The sequence below is a fragment of the Podarcis liolepis genome (genome assembly GCF_965112155.1).
Source record: "Podarcis liolepis genome assembly, chromosome: 16".
Lineage (NCBI taxonomy): Eukaryota > Metazoa > Chordata > Lepidosauria > Squamata > Lacertidae > Podarcis > Podarcis liolepis.
In genome coordinates, this window is record NC_139567.1 from 29,023,766 (window position 1) to 29,043,620 (window position 19,855).

The window sequence follows — 19,855 nt, forward strand, 5'->3', positions numbered from 1 at the left end:
GCTCCAGGCACAGCAGGAGCGGGGTATGTGTGTGTCCTCGAAGACAGTTGACCCCCCCATGCTGCCAATTGGCTGCGGCGCCTTTAAATACGGAGGCGGCGGGAGGGGAGGGGGAGCGCGGCGGCGGCGGCGGCGCCTCTCCTTCTCCTTCTCCAGCCCAGGCGAGGAGCGCGACGCATCTCCAGTGCTGGAGAGCGGAGGGAGGCCGGAGGCGATGGCGACAGACCCGCCGCAGCCGCGCCCAGGTGAGCCGCCACCGCATGGCCCAAAACGGAGGGAGGGGGAGCCTGCTATGGTGGAGCTGCTCCTGAGCACGTGCAGAGCGCGGCGAGCCAGGGGAGGCGCCCGACTTGACCTCCTGCATACCTGGAGCTCACCCGCAAGCGGGTCCCGTTTGCAAACCAGGCAGCGCCCTGGAACAGGGGAAGGGGAGAGCGCCCTGATGGAGCGAGGACGCCAAACATGTGCAGAGGGCCTTCTCTGGAATCGCAGTGAGCTTGGACTCCTCCCTCCTTTAGTCATTGACAGAAATGTTTGCTGCTGCTGCTGCTGCGTCTCTCTCTTTCCCCTCGTAAAATACCTCACCATCCTGGCTGCATCAAGCGCTCTCGGGCCGCCATCCCCGCCCCTCATCGCTTCTCCGCCCCCAGGTAGCTTCAGCCCCACGTTGTCTCTACCCCTCGCCGAGCTCCCAGGGGCCGAGGTCCCTTCGCTCCCCACCCTAGAATATTTGAGGGGGTCGGCCCTCCCCCCAAGTTGATGGGCATTACCATTCAAATAGTGTGGGTGCACCCCGTCATGTGATCAATTATTTTATGCAAGTTGGCACCCCTGGTGGGAGTCTTCTGGAGCACCCACGGCGAATCTCCGGGAAAGAAGGCTAGACTAGCAGCAGCAGCCCCGGCACGACGCCGGGCTCTCGCCAGCAGCCTTTACTCGTTTTCCAGCCTTTGCGGGAGTCCCTCTTCCCCACAGCAGTAAAGGCGTTTTTTTACTCTACCAATCCCCCGATCTCCATTTGGAGAGCCAAAGGAGAAGCTTTTCCCGCTGCGTTCTCGCTTTGGGGCCAACTTCGAGTTTCTGCTTGGTGACAGCTGGGCTTGCCCCGCGGAACTCCCTGCTCCGTGAAGTTAGGCAGATTCCTAAACGCGGGCGACATCTCCCCATGTTCTTACAGGCGTTATATTTGCAAAAGGCGCTGACTCCTTGGCCTCAGATCTGTTCAGGACAGCTTTCACCTGATATGCTTTTATCCTTCCTTGAATGCTGCTGTGGAATTATTGTGCTGCTTAGCGGTGTATAAATACTTCCGACGTCTTTTCTGCTCTCCCCACCCCCCACACGGGTTGCAAAATGCCCTTGTGGGGCTGATCCCCCCTCCCCCTACTCCTGGAATGAACGAGGCTTGACTCTTCCTAAGCAGACAGGGAGCAAGCTGGCGGCTGTGTGGCGGAAGACCTGTGGTTCTGGCAGTTGCAAGGGGACTTCCTGACACTGTTGTGGGTGCTTTGTGCAAGGTTTGGAGCCAGGAGGCCACTGTCCACGGTGGGGCTGCGTGGGATGGGGGCTGCTTTTGGCGGCGGCGGCGAGGATAAGGCGCCTATCCAGGTTAGCACGGTGTGGTCTGCCTGCCTGGGCCGAGAGGGCTACTTGCCACTCTGGGCCACAGCTTGCCAGGACTGCTCTGAGTCTGCCTTGGGCCAGTATCTCCCCAAAGCTCTGGAGAGATGTCTTCCTCTGTTGCGTCCCGTCCATTCTGCTGCTGTTCTGTAGCCTGAGCAGAGGAAATGTTCCAGCGAGTGTGGAAGGAAGGAAGGAAGCCTGCGCTGGCAGGTCTCTAAGTCTCCTCAATTCCACCCGCCTGATGCAAAGCCTAATTGGGGATGGGGGTGGTTTATAGATGCATAATGGCTACGTGCTTCTCTGAGCGCTGGAGAAGTTCTAGCAGTCGCGCCCCTGCTGGGTTTGGCCTTCTCGGGACGAAAGCGGAGGGGGAAGTCAGGCTATCTTTGTAACAGCTGAGCACCGAGGAGGCAAATCCCTCAGCAGGCAGAGTCCCCACTGAGAAGCCCCCTCGCCCGCACCCCACGGCTTTCCAACAGGTCTCTGTCTCTCCACAAATTCAGACTATGAAACTGGCTCACGTCTGGAGCTGGGGCGGGGGTCACTTTCCAAACCCCTGGTGGATCCTCCTTTCGAAAAAGCAGAGGGTGGGTGAGGAGAGATTCCTCCTGCCAAGGATCCTTCCTCCTCTTTGGCTTGCTGAGCTCACATCCACCAGCCGCCCTTCCAGAGATCAAGATGGCCAGGGTCATAAAAGGTAGTGTGGTTTCCTGGCTGAGCATCCCAAAATAAGAAACTGGGTTTGCAGGCGTTTCTGCTTAGGCGGGAATCTGGGGACCCTTTCAGCTCCGTCTCCTGCTGCTGTTTTCCACCCCCACCCACCCCCACCTCTGTCACAGGAGATCCTAGATGGGCAGTTCAGTCATACAGGCATCCTCCTAAGGAAGGAGCCCCCATGGACAAGGCTGTGGCCCTGGAGCACATTGCAAAGCCTTAAGGCTGTGGTTCCCAAAGTGTGTGGTTACATCCCCCCTCCCCACCCCCTGGAAGGGGGAGAATGGGATTACCTGGGAGGGTGCCAGGAGGGCACTGGAGGTGTCAGTGCCTATCAGACTTGAAAAGCTGGTATCGCTTTGCAGTTGCTGAATTGATTAAACTAAATGATTTTAATTGGCTTTTGAATGAATGTGCAATTAATTGTTACTCTTTCAAATGTTATTGCATTGCTATCTTTCTCAGTAGGGTATGCAAACTTCTGAGTAATGTTTCTTATAGGGCAGTGGGGCAGGAGTTTAGGGAAGCAATGGGGCTGAGAAAGGGGTCAGTTGTGTTGGTGCAAGGAGGTCTGCTTCCCACCCTGTTGCCAGAACTTTACTCTGTCTCTCTGGTTCATCTCTGAGCAGCTGCTGTTTCATGCTAAGGGCTTCCTACGTCTTACATCTCATTTTTTGCACCCTAAGTGTACAATCACCATTCGCTGTCAGTTATAGGATGTCCCTGCGTCATTCCTTTGAAGAACCACATTTGTAGCAAAGAGATGGCCTTTTTCACACACACACACCCTTTTTTTTATTTGGCTGCAGGGGAGGATTCCCCCTCCTCCTCCAGCCGTTGCTTTCATGGGGATTGAGCCAACTGGTGTAGGATGAGTGTGCAAGTGTGTCAGGCTACCTGATGATTCTGGGAGCATCATGAGGCCAGGCCGTTGTGTCTGCAGCAGATGTCTTCAGGAGGGCAGGTCCTGATGCAGGGGATTCCAACTGCAAGGAAAGGAATTTAGACTCAAGCTATTTGATGCTGGATCTGGGAGGGTAGTGGGTGCTCCTTAGAGGTTCATCATCAGAGGCTGGCTGGCCATCTCCTCTCCAGGATGTTATAGTAGTGGGTGCATCTCCTGTGCTGCCCAGGGGTTGGGCTGGATGACCTTTGAGGGGCCTTCCAACACTGTAATTCTATTGTATTTTTAAAAAGCATTCCTTGTTCATGCCATTAGAGGTCAAGAGCTTAGTCTGTGCTCATATGCCTTGCAAAACAAGAAAAGTGGGGGTGGACATCTTCCTCATTTTATTAAACGTTTTCTTTCTTTCTCTTTTTCTTTTAACTAGCTGTCTCCTCCTCCTTGAGTCTTGTTTCGAAGGAGGAGGAACAGCTCCTGGGCGAAAGTGCAGAGGAGAAAAAAGCATGCCACGTTTTGACTTTGCCAGGATTTCTGGCGAGTCTCTGCCTGGATCCTTGCTGTGGGCTTTCAGGGAGGCAGCTAAGGGGAGCCTCTTTACATAATGTGGCTTTTATTTTATTTTTTGCTCCAAGGGTTTTGCTTTGACCTCGCAGAACAGGAAATACCGCTTGTGCTCCAAACTTTCCTAGGAGGAACAGGAAGGCGGAATCTGCCTGGGCAAAGGAGGGTGGTTGGCTCCTGCCTTTGGGATGGCAGCAGCAGGGAGAAAGTGTGTGTGTGTGTTGGGCGAGGGGGGGGGGAGAGACGACTCAATCTGTTTTCTGTTAATTTGGATGGAAATGAATTCTTCCTCCAGTAATTGACTGCTAATAGGATTGGACTTGGAAAGCTATTGATGGCTAGATGGCTATGCGCTGCCTCCACAGGCAGCAATGCTCCTGAACACCAGTTGCTGGAAACCACCGGAGGGGAGAATTGGGCTTGTGCTCAGGTCCTGTTTGCGGGTTTCCCCATAACGGGCATCTGGTTGGCCACTGTGAGAACAGGATGCTTAATTAGATAGCACCCCTTTGGCCTGATCCAGCAGGATCATCTTATGTTCTTAAGCTGCACCAGTTGTCCCTAGGTGAAGTCTGCTGAGCCACTGGCCACAAACCCTTAACCGGAATAAAGGGGTCATTTCCCTCTCATTGTTCGACACAGATGAGTTTCTACCTGATGAAGAGAGGCAAGAGGAGGAAAGGGGGAAAGAGCAGCAGCCCCCATCTCCAAAGACAGATCCCAGGCAGCATTCCACTTCCCTTTAGACAGGCAGGTAAGGATGATGCTTGCAGCTCGAAGGAAGCTCTGCAGTTTTGCCCCAGAGTGCAACCGACCTGCAATGATGTACAAACAAACCACCTTCTGCCCAACCTGCTGTTTCCAACTCCGTCACAGGCAAATGCACTCGAAATCTTAAGGACATGAGCAGAGCTTGCTGGGTTAGGCCGGTGGCCCAGCATCATGTTCTCACAGTGCTCACCACTCCCAGATGCCTATCAGGGGAAGTCTGCAAGCAGCACAAGAGTCCTTTCCCCTCCTGCGTTCTCCAGCTTTTCTCTAGTGGATAGAGAAAAATGCTCCTCCCTCTCTCATTGCACCAGAAATCGTGGGCATCCCATGAAGCTGGGCATTGGAAGATTCAGGACAAGAAAGAAGAACAACCCATGCAGAGCAGAGTCGAACTGTGGAACTCCCTCCCACAGGAGGCAGTGTGATGGCCACCAACTTGGATGGCTTTGAAAGAGGGTTAGACCAGGGCTGGCCCAAGGCATTTTGGCACCACACAAAGATGCTCCCCTAAAACGGCCAGGGAAGAAGGGAGGGTGGAGATCTACACCAGGAACCAGAGTGGCGGGTAAAGATTCTCAGAAATAGGTGGTGGGAGGAGACTAACAGGGCCTCCTATTCACAGAGGGGCTGCTGTGGAAACAGCATTGGTGGTGGCGCTGCTGAGAAGGCACCAGATCTGGGGTCCCAGGTGTGTGCTGCCACTGGCACCATGGAAGCAGTGCCAGGTGATGGATTCCTTGCGGGCTGGACCTGCCACTCCTGTGGATGCTGTCACCTGAAGCAGATGCCTCCTCTTGCCTCATGGGTGGGCCGGCCCTGGGGTAGACAAATCCATGGAGGATGGAGATGGCTGTCAACTAGCCATGGTGGCCATCTTCCCCCTCCCCTCCACAGTCAGATGCAGCAATGCCTCTGAATACTGGTTGTTGGAGGGGAGGGGAGGGGGCTCTTGTGCTGGGGTCTTGGCTGAGGGTTTCCCATTGGGGGCAGCTGGTTGACTGCTGTGAGTACAGGATGCTGGGCCAGTTGGGCCATTGGCCTCATCCGGGAGCATCTTCTGATGTTCTTAAAAGGCAATGAGGACCACCTCTGCCCACCCAAGGAAGTGGAGCCCCACGGAAACCCCCTTGCCATGTTCTGACCCCCTCTCTTTCTGCCCCGCTGCTGTTCTGGGTTTTTAAAAGCCCTCTAGGAAATAAAATGGCAAGGCTTGTTTTGACTGGAGATGGCATAGGGTGTGGACTGATGAGCAATTACTCTCTCCTACCTCCCACTGGAACTCACTGGGTGGGTGGGGAGATTGCCCGCCTCCGCCCTCTGCCGGGCTCAGGGCCAAAGCCTCTGGTGTGTGCTGCGGGTTGATTTAATTTTAAAGACTTTTAAGATGGTTTAATAGGAGGCAGGTTGATCGCATTGCCTTCAGCTCTACAGGGAAACCCTGGGGACTTGGTGCTGCTGCTGCTGCATGTGGGGACCTCTTGTGGCCCAGCTGGGAAGCACATCCCATGCACTTTTGAATCCCAGCCTCCCTTTGAAAAGGCCCCAAACAGTGGCGTAGCGTGGGTTGTCAGCACCCGGGGCAAGGCAAGTAATTTGTGCCCCCTAACCCGTGGATTTGCGCACCCTAACCCTAACCCCCAGATGTTGCGCCCGGTGTGGCCGGCCCCCCCTGCACCCCCCATGCTACGCCACTGGCCCCAAACTGGCTGCTGGCCTGCCCATTAGGGCAAATCCACCTTTAATGTGCATACCACACACATTTAAATCACATGACCTCCCCCAAGGAATTCTGGGAATGGTAGGTTGCTAAGGATACTGGGAATCAAAACTCATTTGAGGGGGCAACTACAGTTACCAGGATTCTTGCAGGGGCGGGGGACTTGATTTTTATTTTTATTTATTTCATAAAATTTATACACTGCTTGATTGTAAAAAAACAAACAAATAACCCTCAAAGCAGTTTATATATATATAAAATAAGTTTATCACTAAGAAAAACTAACAAATACTTTCAAACTTTCAAAAAGTTAAAATAGCAATAGACTAAAAGCAGACTGAGACTCTCAACAACTTTCTAAACATCTGGACAGACTGTTTTTAGCCAGTGCTGAAAAGAGTTCAGTGAAGGTGCTTGCCTGTTGTCAAGAGGCAGGGAGTTCCATAGGGCAGGAACTGCCATACTAAAGGATCAATTGCTTACAAATGTGGAATGGGTATTATGTGGCAGCTGTAACACTGCTCCGTTAAGTAGGTGTATAAGGGGTAAGGGGGTTTTGCAGGTAAACAAGTCCCATGTTGCTAAGGGCTTTAAATGTACACCTGGTGTTTTTTAAATGTATGGTGTGGATCTGCTCATTGTGTGAATAGTTGCCAGGCTCTCCCTCCAGCCCATCACAGTAGCTCCCATGGCCAGTGGTCAGGGATGGTGATGCTGGAGTTGCTGGTGATGGGGGTTGTTGGAGGGGCACATATTCCCCCGCTAGAAAAGGCAGAATGGGGAGGTTGGAAAAGTGGAACCCTATCAGCATTTGCAGGATTTGTTCCTGGCTTTGGTGGTAGAATCAAGTCTGAATCCCTGAATCTTTATGGGTTTTGTAAAAAGCAGTTCTAGGCTGGAAAGGGAGAACAGCGATGCCTCTGAACAGTCGTGGAGGTAGCGGGGATGGGGAGAGACTCTCTAAGAAATGGAGGATCCTTTGCCCTGATCGCCATATCAAATTGGGGTTTCGCAGCTAAATTTAGTGCTTTCTGTCTCCCTATGTTTTGGGATGGTTTCTACCTTTGGCCCGCCAGAAGTTGCTCGATTACATTTACAACTCCCATCATGAGAACCTAAGAAGAACCCTGCTGGATCAGGCCAATGGCCCATCTAGCATCCTGTTTCCACAGTGGCCAACTAGATGCCTGTGGGAAGCCCCAAAACAGGATTTGAGTATAAGAGCAACTCTCTCTCTTCTGCCTTGGTCTGACCACACCTGGAGTCCTGTATCCAGTTCTGGGCATCACCATTTAAGGAGGATATTGACAAGCTGGAACGTGTGCAGGTGAGGTCAACCGAGTTGATGATAGAAAGGTTTTCTAGTTTCTAAGCTAGCTGACAAAGATTGTCAAGGCCAAGCCTTAGGAGGAATAAGGTGTGTTGGGTGTGTTGAGCCTGGGGAGAAGAAGACAATAGAGGTGACATAACAGCCACCTTCAAATATCTCAAGTGCTGTCACGTGGGAAGATGGAGCCAGCTTCTTTTCTCTTGCTCCAGAGGGGAGGACCGGAACCGATGGATTCAGTTGACAATGAAGGAGATTCCAGATCAACACTAAGAAGAACTTTCTGACAGTAAGAGCCATTCAGCTCTGGAACGGGCTCCTTGGGAAGGTGGTGGACACTCCTTCATGGGATGATTTTGAAGAGATATTGGATGACAATTTGTCAGGGATTCTGATTCCTGCATCGTAGGGTCAGACTAGATGGCCGCTGGATTCCCTTCCAGCTCTACAGTTCTATGATTCCCCTCGCATGGTTTCCAGTAACTGATATTCAGGGGGGGGGGGATTCTGCCCCAGGGCCAATGGCCATGGAGAATATGGGAATCTAGCACCATCTGGGGGGGCTCAGATTCCCACCAGCGCCGGTGTTGGGGCTTGTCTCCTTGTGGCTTTCACCCCACCCCAAATAACATTTAATCTCTTTCTGTATCTCGCTGCTCCAGTTGCATCACTGCAATGGTGGTGCTCCTGAGTGCCCCCTCCCGCCATCGTCTGCTGGGCATCTTGCCTCCTGCACTAGCGGTGATATTTGAAGGGAGCCCACTGCGCAGGCGCCTCCCTGCACGGGAGAGAGAAAATAGCTCTGGGAAAATAAACATTAGTTCAGGGTGTTTGGAAGCCTGGCGGCCTGGCTAGACGCCAGTGGCGCTCAGCTCTCTCTCTCCTGGCTGGCTGGCTGGCATTGTGTCCGTCAGCAGAGCGAGCTCTGAAGGAGGCGCCTTGTCTGCCCAAGGCAGAAAATGAGGCGTGGGGCTTCTGGAGAGTCTGTGACCTTCTCCATCCCAAAGGAGTTTGAGCAGCCTCCTTTGTGTCTCCCTTGACAGTCGCCTTCAAAGGGAAGGTCGATGGGCCACTTGCAATGGCGAAACGGGCTTTGCACGCTCCTCCAGAAACTTGGAAGGATTTAAAAACAGGATTGGAGGCTGAGAAGGCTGCTGCTAGCCATGATGGCAATGTTCTCTGCCTCCACAGTTGGAGGAAGCAATGCTTCTGAATACCAGTTGCTAGAAGCCACAGGAGGGGGGCGGGTCTTGTGCTTCTGGGTTTCCCCTAAGGGGCATCTGGTTGGCAACTTTGAGAACAGGGTGCTGGATGAGTAGGGCCATTGGCCTAATCCAGGGAGGGCTCTTCTGGTGCTCTTCTGGAACCTCCAGGCCCAGAGGCAGTCTACCCAGATTCCTAGATTGTTAGATGAGTGAGAAGCAGCATGATTAAAAAAAAAAATCCATGAAATTATGCAGGGCATAATCTTTTGTAATACCAGAACACTCGGACATCTAATGAAGCTGAAAGTTGGGAGATTCAGGACAGACAAAATAAAGTCCATGCAATGCAGACTTAACCTGTGGAACTCCCTCCTACAGGCGGCAGAGATGGCCACCAACTTGGATGACTTTAGGTAAAGGTAAAGGGACCCCTGACCATTAGGTCCAGTCGTGTCCGACTCTGGGGTTGCGGCGCTCATCTTACTTTATTGGCCGAGGGAGCCGGCGTACAGCTTCCGGGTCATGTTGCCAGCATGACTAAGCCACTTCTGGCGAACCAGAGCAGCGCACGGAAACGCCATTTACCTTCCTGCTGGAGCGGTTCCTGTTTATCTACTTGCACTTTGACGTGCTTTCGAACTGCTAGGTTGGCAGGAGCAGGGACCAAGCAACGGGAGCTCACCCCGTCGCGGGGATTCGAACCGCCGACCTTCTGATCGGCAAGTCCTAGGCTCTGTGGTTCAACCCACAGTGCCACCCGTGTCATGGATGGCTTCAGAAGGGGGTTAAACAAATTCTTGAAGGAGGAGAGGCTATCAATGGCTACTTGCCATGATGGGTATGGTATTCACTGCATCCATCATCTGAAGCAGGGATGCTTCTGAATACCAGTTGCTGGAAGACACAGGAGGGGAGAGTGGTGGTCTTCTGCTTCAGTCCTGCTTGTGGGCTTTGCTTTGGGCTAGCTGGTTGGTCAGTATGCTGGGCCAGATGGCCTGATCCAGCAGGGCACTTGTTAGGAGCAAATGTCCACACAGAGCCAGAAAGACCTGGAAATGCTTGGTTCACGAAGCCCATTCATCCGAACTGCGCATGTGTTGAAAGTGAAATACTACATTTTGTGCAGAACCACATAAAACATATTTCATTAAATTGGTCTACTGTTTGACTGCAAAAACAAACAAACCTCAAAGCAGTGTACAAAAAGACAAAATAAGACAACAAAGAGAGAGAAAATTACAGTAGCTTAAAGCATGCAAAAAGAATAAAATGGGTCAAAATTCATACCAGCTTTCTAAACTAGTCTGAATGAGAATTTGTTGAGCAGGTGCCCCAAGAGAACAGCGAAGGCGCCTGCTTGATTTCAATAGGCAGGGAGTTCCAAAGTGTAGATGCCGCCACACTAAATTGTAGAGGATGCCCCCTTTCCACTGGCTTTCCCCCTCCTGTCGTAAGCCCTGCCAGAGACAAAAGAAGGGGTGCTTAGCTTTCCTTTCTTCCTCCCCTCTCCTCCCTCTCCCCCTCCTTCCCAGCCCACTCTGAACTGGGAGTGAAGCTGCATCACCAGAACTCGAATTAGCCCCTGATGTCACCCTGGAAGTTGGCGCTGTGCTCCATAACGCAGCCACTCCTTGCGTCAGCCACGGCTCATTGACATTCTCTCCGGTGCTTCCCTCTCCCCTCCTCAGCATGCGCTGTTGCTGCCAGGTCTATTTTTAGCTCCACAGGTTTGAGCAGAATGAGGCCTCTCCATCACAACTTCAGCCTCCCCCTCCCCGACTTCTGCTTGCCTCTTCCCCGTGTTCAACACACGGAAGGAGACGCCAAACACTGTCTTAGTTTTTGTTTGTTGCCTTGAGAGCTCCACCTTTTTCTCCCCAAGGAGCTCCAGGCGGTGTACGTGGTTCTTCCCCCCCATCTCAATTAAACCCCACAGCAAACCTGTGAGGTAGGCAAGGCTGAGAGGCAGCAACTAGCTCCCCAAGGTAACCAAGCAAGCTTCATGGCAGAGTGATGGATTTGAACCCTGATCTCTCCCAGGTCCTAGTCCGACACTCTGACTGATACCAATGGGAATATGTGATTCAGTTGTGACATACAGTGGTACCTCAGGTTAAGAACTTAATTCGTTCTGGAGGTCTGTTCTTAACCTGAAACTGTTCTTAACCTGAAGCACCACTTTAGCTAATGGGGCCTCCTGCTGCTGCCGCCCCACCGCAGCACGATTTCTGTTCTCATCCTGAAGCAAAGTTCTTAACCCGAGGTACTATCTCTGGGTTAACAGAGTCTGTAACCTGAAGTGTATTTAACCTGAAGCGTATGTAACCCAAGGTACCACTGTATTTGTCAATGGTAAAAATTAAGCACTGAAAGAGGATAGGATAACTATCATTCTTTCCTTAGCAGTGTTAAGGATCCTGAAGTCTCTCCCTCCTCCATCCGCAATATATATCCTGCAATTAAGAAGCCCATTATGTGCTTGCGGGGGGTCCCCCCATCTCCCTGTTGTAATGCAGAATAGCATCCTTGCCAAGTCTGGATGGTCCTGAGATGAGAGTTTGGAAATCACCAGAGAGTTTATAAAATTTTGCATGGCCCAGAGAGAGTGCTTGTTCTCTTGTAAGCAGGCCAGTGCAGACCTTGCCTGAGGTCTGGGATGGGAGTCTTGTTCTTGGCATAACGGCACAAGTCATGGGTAGGCAAACTAAGGCCTGGGGGCTGGATCCGGCCCAATCGCCTTCTAAATCAGGCCAGATCTGGGAATGAGTAGAATGTGAGCTTTTATTTAAAATGCATCTCTGGGTTATTTGTGGGGCATAGGAATTCGTTCTCCCCCCTCCCCCCCCCCCAAATATAGTCTGACCCTCCACAAGGTCTGAGGGACAGTGGACCAGACCCCTGCTGAAAAAGTTTGCTGCCCCTGGCATAAGTCCAGCAGGGCTCCCCAGCCGGCTGAGTCCTCCGAGGCTCAGAGCAAGTGGACCTGGCTGTCCACCCCTCTGCAAGGGTATGTAAGGACATGGTCATATTGTGGAGCTCAGGTGGACATCCAATCTTGTTGAATGGTGTGAAGAGTCATCTTTGGCTGTTGAGGTCAAAGGCCTTTGTCAAGTCTATGAAGGCGATGGATGAGGGGCATCTCTGCTCTGGGCATTCCTCCTGCAGCTGCTGCAGTGAGAAAATCATGTCGACTGTTAACCTCTGAGCTCTAAAGCCTCATTATGACTCAGGATAGACCCTGTCAGTGAGTGACTGTAATCTGTTGAGAACTTCACGGGCAAAGGATTTCCCCACAGTACTCAGCAGGAAGATCCCATGTTACAGTCATGGCAATCCCCTTTGTTCATATAGAGCAGTGTTTCCCAAACTTGAGTCCCCAAACCAGCTGGTTTTTGGACTACAATTACCACCATCCCTAGCTAGCAGGACTAGTGGTGAGGAATCATGGGAACTGTAGTCCAAAAACAGCTGGAGACCCAAATTTGGCTGGCAATGGCTACTAGTCATGCTGGCTATGGTCTGCCTCCAAAGTCAAGACAGTGATGCTTCTGAATGCTGGAAACCGCAGGAGGGAAGAGGGCTCTCATTCTGCTTTCAAGTTTTCCACTGGGGCTTCTGGCTGGCCACTGTGTGAAGAGGATGCTGTGTGAAGACAGAATGCTGTCCAGGGTTGTAAAGACTGTGGAGAGAATAATTGGGTGGACTCTTCCCACCTTGGATCAAATCTATGCTTCCAGGTGCCATATGAAAGAGGCAGAGATAGTGCAGAATAGTGCGCACCCCGGAAATGATCTCTTTCAGCTCCTGCCTTCTGGAAGAAGGTACAGGGTTATAAAGACTAGGACTAGCCGTCTGAGAAGCAGTTTCTATCCAAATGCGATTTTGGTTTTAAACGCAGTGTAAGGTAGTCTCTATGTGAGTATATTGTATTCGATTATGGGGTATCATAGTTTTTAGGGGCAAACCGGGCTGGGATAGCTGGGATAGCAGGCTTGTGGGTTTTTGAATGTCTGATGTAGATTTTTTCCAATTTTGTTGTTCTGTATGGGACAATGACAATAAAGATTATTGTATTCTATCATATCGTATCATTTCGACTAGATTAGTCATTGGTCTGAACCAGCAGCCTCTTCTTATGTTCTCATGAGACCCAAGCCTTGAACACGGGGCTCCTTTTCACGGGGGCAGAACTGCATTGCAGAGCCCCTGAATAAATGCCCGCCCAGCTCAGCTCTCAGAATGTCCACAGCTGGGCACTTTCCGCATGTCGGCAAATGCCCAGAAAATTACTTTTAATGTGGCTTGCAAGGACCTGATTGCATCCAGGTGTCAGCCACAGCCAGAAAATGATCTTTGGCATGGAGACTGACCTTTAATTAATTGGATGCAGCATAATATAATTGAATGATAGAATAGTAGAGTTGAAAGGGACCCCAGGGGTCATCTCATCCAATCCCCTACAATATAGCTAGTGCCCAGGCTTGCCATACGTCAGGACAATTCCTGACATGTCCTGGTTTTGGGGCGTAAAAATGACGTCAGGGGGGAATTTTGCTGAACTGGCAAAATGTCAGGGGAAACCCAGGTCTATGGCAATGCAGAAACAGCTCCGAAAGCTTCAACGTCACTACGTTATTGGGGGAGGTTTCGCTCAAAAGTTTGGGTTTTTCCGCATAAAAAGCTCAACAATTTGGCTGGTTTCCTAAAGAAAGCTCAGCAACTTTGTGGATGTCATTAATGCCAGGAATTTTACTTTTTGAAATATGGCAACCCTACTAGTGCCTATCCAGGGGAAATGAACGTGGTTGCCAGGTAATAAGAAGGGCCAGGGAGGTGGGATTGTCCAGCTACCAGCCTCAAAATTCTACCCTGGTTGCCTCTGGGGTTTCTGGGCTAGTTGTTTGTCATGGTTTGCAAAGCCCTTGATGGTTTGGGCCCCAAATATCTGCAGGGCTCCCACCCCAGCTCCAAAACCAGATAGATCTATTCTTAATACCTCTGTGTGTATTGGGGGGGGGGGGCTCTGTTCATGCTCTCTGCCAGGATTTGGTGTGAGAGGCCTCTTTTCCATGGCTCTGGAACATGGCTAGGCAAACTAAGGCCCGGGGGCCGAATCCAGCCCAATCGCCTTCTAAATCCGGCCTGCGGATGGTCCGGGAATCAGCATGTTTGTACATGAGTAGAATGTGTCCTTTTATTTAAAATGCACCTCTGGGTTATTTGTGGGGCATAGGAATTCGTTCTCTCGCCCCCCAAAAATATAGTCCGCCCCCCCACAAGGTCCGAGAGACAGTGGACCGGCCCCCTGCTGAAAAAGTTTGCTGACCCCTGCTCTGGAATGATCCCACCTCTCTTCTGCATTTGAAACAGACCTCTTCAAATATCTGAAGGGCTGTCACACGTGAGATGGAGAAAGTCTGTTTTCTGCTGCTCCAGAGGAGAGGACCCAAACCAGTGAATTCAAATGGCAAAGAAAGGAGATTCTGACTAAATGTTAGGAAAAACTCTCTTGACAGCAGGAGCTGTTCGACAGTGGAACGGACTTCCCTGGAAGGTGGTGGACTCTCCTTCCTGGGAGGTTTTTAAAGAGTTCAATGGCCACCTGTTGTGGATTCTTTAGCTGTGATTCCTGCATTGCTGGGGGTTGGCCTGGATGACCTTTGGGGGTCCCTTCCAACTCAACTCTATGAGTCTGTGAAAAAAGGGCTAGAATCAGCCAGTTGGGCCTGTGTCTTTTGCCTTCGGTTCTTCTTCTCCCCCCCCCCCCAAGCGATGGCGATGCCTCCTTCCGGAAATGATGATGGGCTCCCTTGCAAAGGCAGGGATACCGGGGCTTGGCCCCCCCCAGCAGGGTTAGTTCGGCCCATCAGGGATTCCATCTAATAGCAGCAGTGTGGCTTTTTTGCAGGGAAAGGAGAGAAAGAGATATCCATTTGGGGGATGAGTCATCCAGTGAGCAGCTCCACAAGCCACCCCACCCCCCTTCTTCTTCTTCTTGCCTGTTTTGAGTTCCCAGGCGAGGGCGGAGGTGAGCCTGGAGCCTGAGCTAATCGCCACAGCAGGGAGCGCTTTTCCCTCTCAGGGGAAAGGAAGGAGGAGCAGGAGGCAGAAGTCTCTCATCCCAGTCCACCTCCTTGAGGAAGGAGGGCTTTTAGCATTTCAAAGGAACTAGGAGGCTTTTTGAGAAGAGAGAGCGATCCTGAGTGCCTAATGGAAGGTTTCATCTCAGGTGTCCATGCACAATTTGGTTTGGTACTGTGAGGGAGAGAGAGAGAGCGAGAGAGAGAGAGGCAGTGGTGGTGTAGTGGTTAGAGCACCAGACTAAGACCTGGAAGACACCAGGGTTCAAATCCCCACTCAGCCACGAAGCTCACTGGGTGGCCTTGGGGGCCAGTCACTGCCTCTCGGCCTAGCCTACCTCACAGGGCTGTTGTGAGGATAAAATGGGGAAAGAGCCATGGGCCCCACTTTGCTCTTCTTGGAGAAAAAGGTGGGACAGAAATGTAATGATGAAGAGTGCCACGCGTGGGTTAGTCCTCCTCCTCCTCTGCAGACCCAATCTTTGTGGCTTAGGGCCTAGAACATGCCCTCCCCGCTGCTCAATGTGCCCAGGCCATCATCGTAGAACCGAAGAGTTGGAAGGACCCTGAAATAAACCCTGACTCTCTTACAACAACCCCAAGGGCCATCTAGTCCAACCCCTGCAATGCAGGAACCACAGCTAAAGAATCCCTGACAGGTGGCTGCCTAAGCTCTGTTTAAAAACCTCCAAGGAAGGACAGTCCACCGCCTTCCCATGCGGCCCGCTCTACTATCGAACAGCTCTTGCTGTCTGAAAGCTTTAATCATAATCTCCTTTCTAGCAATATGAATTCATTGGTTCAGGTTCCCCTCCTCAGGAGCAGAGGAAAGCAAGCTTTCTCCATCTTCCCAAGCACAGCCCTTCAGATATTTGAAGGTGGCTATCATATCACCTCTCGGTCTCCTCTTCTCCAGGCTAAACGTCCCCAACTCCCTCAACTGCTCCTCATCAGGCATGGTTTCCAGACCCTTGGCTATCTTGGTTGCCCTCCTCGACACACTTTCTAGCTTGTCAATATCCTCCTTAAATTATGATGCTCAGAACTAGACACAGGACTCCAGCTGTGGTCTGTCCAAGGCAGAATAGAAATCACATCAAAGTGCAAGTAGATAAATAGGTACCACTCTGGCAAGAAGGTAAGCGGTGTTTCCATGTGCTGCTCTGGTTTGCCAGAAGCAGCTTAGTCATGCTGGCCACAGAAGCTGTATGCTGGCTCCCTTGGCCAATAAAGCGCGATGAGCACCGCAACCCCAGAGTTGTCCGTGACTGGACCTAACGGTCAGGGGTCCCTTTACCTTTACCTTTATAATCCCCCTCTGTTCCCGCCCCCTTCCTTCAACTCTGTCTGACAGTTGGATGCAGGGAGAAGAGAGTGTTATGGTTGCCTAGCAACCAGAGGGATGGTGGTGGTCTTCCTTTGCTTTCCTGGCATCTCCTGTGCCCATTTGGTTTGCAGGTAAGCAAACGCTCCTCCATCCCAGCCTCTTTCGCCTCTCTCATCACACAAAGCTACCACCATCCTGACCATCCTGCTGTGGTCAAAGGATAGAGGTGAGGCCAAAGCTGAGGCTGAACGCTTGAAGTTTCAGGACAGGTAAAAGAAAGTTATTTATGCAGCACATAGTTAAACTATGGAACTCCCTCCCACAGGAGATGGCCACCAACTTGGATGGATTGAAAAGAGAATTGAACAAATTCACAGAGGAGGAGAGGGCTATTGATGGCTGCTAGCTACGATGGCTAGGCTCTGCCTCCACAGTCCGGGGCAGCAGTTGGGAATCACAAGAAGGGGGAGTGCTGCCCTTGGGCTCAAGTCCTGCTTGTGGGTTTCCCACAGACATTCTGGGCGGCCACTGTGAGAGCAGGATGCTGGACTAGATGGGCTCCTGGACTGATCTAGCAGGCTATTCTTAGGTTTTTAAAGGCCACCCAAACAGGGCAACTGTTTCTCTAATTGCTCTAGCAGAAGAACAATCAAGCCTTCACCTTGTGGTTAGCATAAAAGTCTGCTCAGGTCGGCTGTTGTGTCAGAGGAGACCCCACTCGCCAGACTCTCTTCTGAGCTGATAGGGTGCTTTGCATACATAACAGCTATTATTATTATTATTATTATTATTATTATTATTATTATTATTATAGATTTTGTTGATTTACAAAAGTGTGTGCAATGTCTCATTTCCCCCCTCCATGTAACATTTTTACAAATAATAATAATAATAATAATAATAATAATAATATATTATTTATACTCCGCCCATCTAGCTGGGTTTCCGCATACTGATGAACACCCAGCCCAAACCTCCTGATGATCTCTCCTAGTGGCTGCATGTAAATGTTGAAAAGCATGGGGAAGAGGACAGAACCCTGAGGCACCCCACAAGTGAGAGCCCAGGGGTCTGAACACTCATCCCCCACCACCACTTTCTGAACACGGCCCAGGAGGAAGGAGTGGAACCACTGTATGACAGTGCCCCCAGCTCCCAGCCCCTCTAGACGGTCCAGAAGGATGTTATGGTCGCTGATGCCAAAAGCCGCTGAGAGATTCAGCAAAACTAGGAAACAGCTTTCACCTTTGTCCCTAGCCCGCCAGAAATCAGTTTCATTTGTTGAGACGTTAGGAAGAAAAGGGGGAAAGAGGTGGAGTGGGGGAAAGATGGGTGGGGTTGGGGTTGGGTGGCAATGTTTCTATTTTACTTTCTATATGTAGGGTTTGGTGTCAGCGTTGCTTGTGCAGGTTCTTTGCTGTTCACTTGCGTTCCTTTGGTGGTGAGAGAGGTTGGGGTTGGCCTAGGGTGTGGCTGTTCATTTGTGGTTGGCTGTGGTGGTCTTTGTTTTCGTGTGTGAGGGGTGTGTGTTTTGGATCAGGTTAGCCATATTGATTTGTATGCTGTTGGTGGATTTTTGTCATCGTACATAACAGCTTTTATGACAAAGTTATTACATATATAAGACACTGCAAGAAGTTAGCTTTGCAAGAAAAACACAGGACAATAGCATTGCCAGTCAAACATTCCGGACTCCCATTCAAATATTCATCCTCTTTCTTTCGTTGAGTTTCTTCTCTCTCTTTTTTGCACACTCCAAAGGAGACATGGTCTTAAGATAGAAATAGGCTGAGGACATAATAGAGTCCAAGTTCCTTGGTGATCAGATACCCAGACATTCTGCTTCCACACTGCAAGGGTTCCCTTACCCCCTACAGATGGGGGGCTGAAGGTGGCATTGGCTTTCGAGGCTGGGGAATGCAGAGGGCAAGCGGGCGATTCAAAGGAGCACTGCTGGGAGGGAGGCCTAAACATTTATCCTCATCAGGCGCAGCACTCAATTAGTCGAGTCTTCGTCAGCTTAATTTGAAGGGGCTCCGTGTGTGTCTGGGAACACTTAAGGCTAAGTGGACTTTATTCAATGGAGCCAAGCGATTAAGCTGAGTTCTGTGCCTGCCAGGCAAAACGGTCGAGATATTGGATCCATGACTGCCGCATTCATTAGCCATAATTAGACAACTTGCATTTATAAAATCCTATAGGCATTAAGTGGGCTTATCAGGAGGAGTGGGAACAGCGAGGCTGTCGGAGGAGGAAGGCTACCTAATGGCTGGCCTGGCTCTGCCAATAATGGCATGGGGGCTTCTTGAGGGAGTTTTCAGATTTCCCCTTGCATCTGCTGAGTCTCTGAGCCCAAATACGATGTTTGTTTGGCCTGTTCCGGTTGCAGGGCTCTTCTTAGTTTCTTAGGATTGCTAAATGGAGCCTCCATGAACAGAGCCGGTCTACCTTAGAATGGTGGAGAACAAGACTGGGTTTCCCATTTGGCCACTGTGAGGGCAGGATCCAACAGGCTCTTCCTATGGTCTTAGGACAAGCTCTGAGTCATGTCTGATCCACTGAAGGAGGTGGTAACTGAAATGTTTTTCTCCCAGAGTGTCATATATCTGCCTTGTTAGTCATCCTACTTAATCTACAAGCATTTTTACCTCTTAGCTAAAGAGACTCCTCCAGTGATTTGCAAGAATCATGCATTGCAAGCCACCAGAGGGCTTTTTAAAGTCTTGCACAGATACACACCTAATAAATTCTAAGCAGGAATGAACACTGTTGCCCGTTTCCAGAGAATTCTGACTTGCCACAGTGTTTGCACACAAGGGGTGAGTTGTTGGCTGTGGAGATGATAAAAGATTCATCTTCTTGGCGGCTCTTGCTGCTTTCCTTCTCTGATGATTGTGCTTATTGTATGAGTAATGATTTGCCCCTTGTTTATTTCTTTGGGTGCCTGACGTATGGGCTGGAAACCAAACTTCCAAATCATATACATTAATAGAGGAGAAGCCAGCTTGGGGTTCGAGTTTCTAGCTGCCTGTATTGTTTGTTGCATTTATCTCCCAACTTTTTCTCCAAGGAGCTCAAGGTGGCATACGTAGTTTGTCCTCCCTCCTCATTTAATCTTCACAACAACCCTGTGAGGTAGGCTAGTCTGAGAGGTGGTGACTGGCCCATGGTCACTCAATGAGCTTCAGAGTTGCTTCCAAACTCTGCCCCTCCCCTGGGCTGCCTTCCTTTTCTGGCGTGAATCTGTAGCACAGATGCAGAGCCTGCCGGATCAGGCCTATGGCCCACCTTAGCCCAGCATCCTGTCCTCACAGTGGCCTATTGTGGGAAACCAGCAAGTAGGATCCGAACACAAAAGCCCTTTCCAGCTACTGGTATTCAGATGCATGGCTGCAGAGCAAAGCCATCATGGCTAGTATCCATCAATAGCCCTCTGCTCCCTCTGCTGGGAGCCAGTGTGGTGTAGTGGTTAAGAGCAGTGGACTTGTAAACTGGTGAACCAGGTTCGATTCCCCGCTCCTCCACCTGCAGCTGCTGGGGGACCTTGGGCCAGTCACACTTCTCTGAAGTCTCTCAGCCTCACTCACCTCACAGAGTGTTTGTTGTGAGGGAAGGACGGAAAGGAG

General features: G+C 50.9%; 1 protein-coding gene across 4 annotated transcripts in view; it reads left to right on the forward strand.

Annotated features, from left to right (window-relative positions):
- The first annotated feature begins 43 nt into the window (after positions 1–43).
- Positions 44–19,855, forward strand: part of PITPNM3 (PITPNM family member 3) — a 68,379-nt gene continuing 48,567 nt past the window's right edge. The window contains exons 1-2 of one of the 4 annotated variants that reach the window (XM_083479195.1): positions 170–245; positions 4,445–4,556. In XM_083479195.1, the coding sequence (XP_083335321.1) occupies positions 4,445–4,556 (112 nt within the window). In that variant the 5' untranslated portion in view covers positions 170–245. Of the gene's footprint in view, positions 246–4,444; positions 4,557–16,277; positions 16,361–16,476; positions 16,499–19,855 lie in introns of those variants that run through there. The other 3 variants (XM_083479194.1, XM_083479196.1, XM_083479197.1) reach the window with 3 other exon arrangements.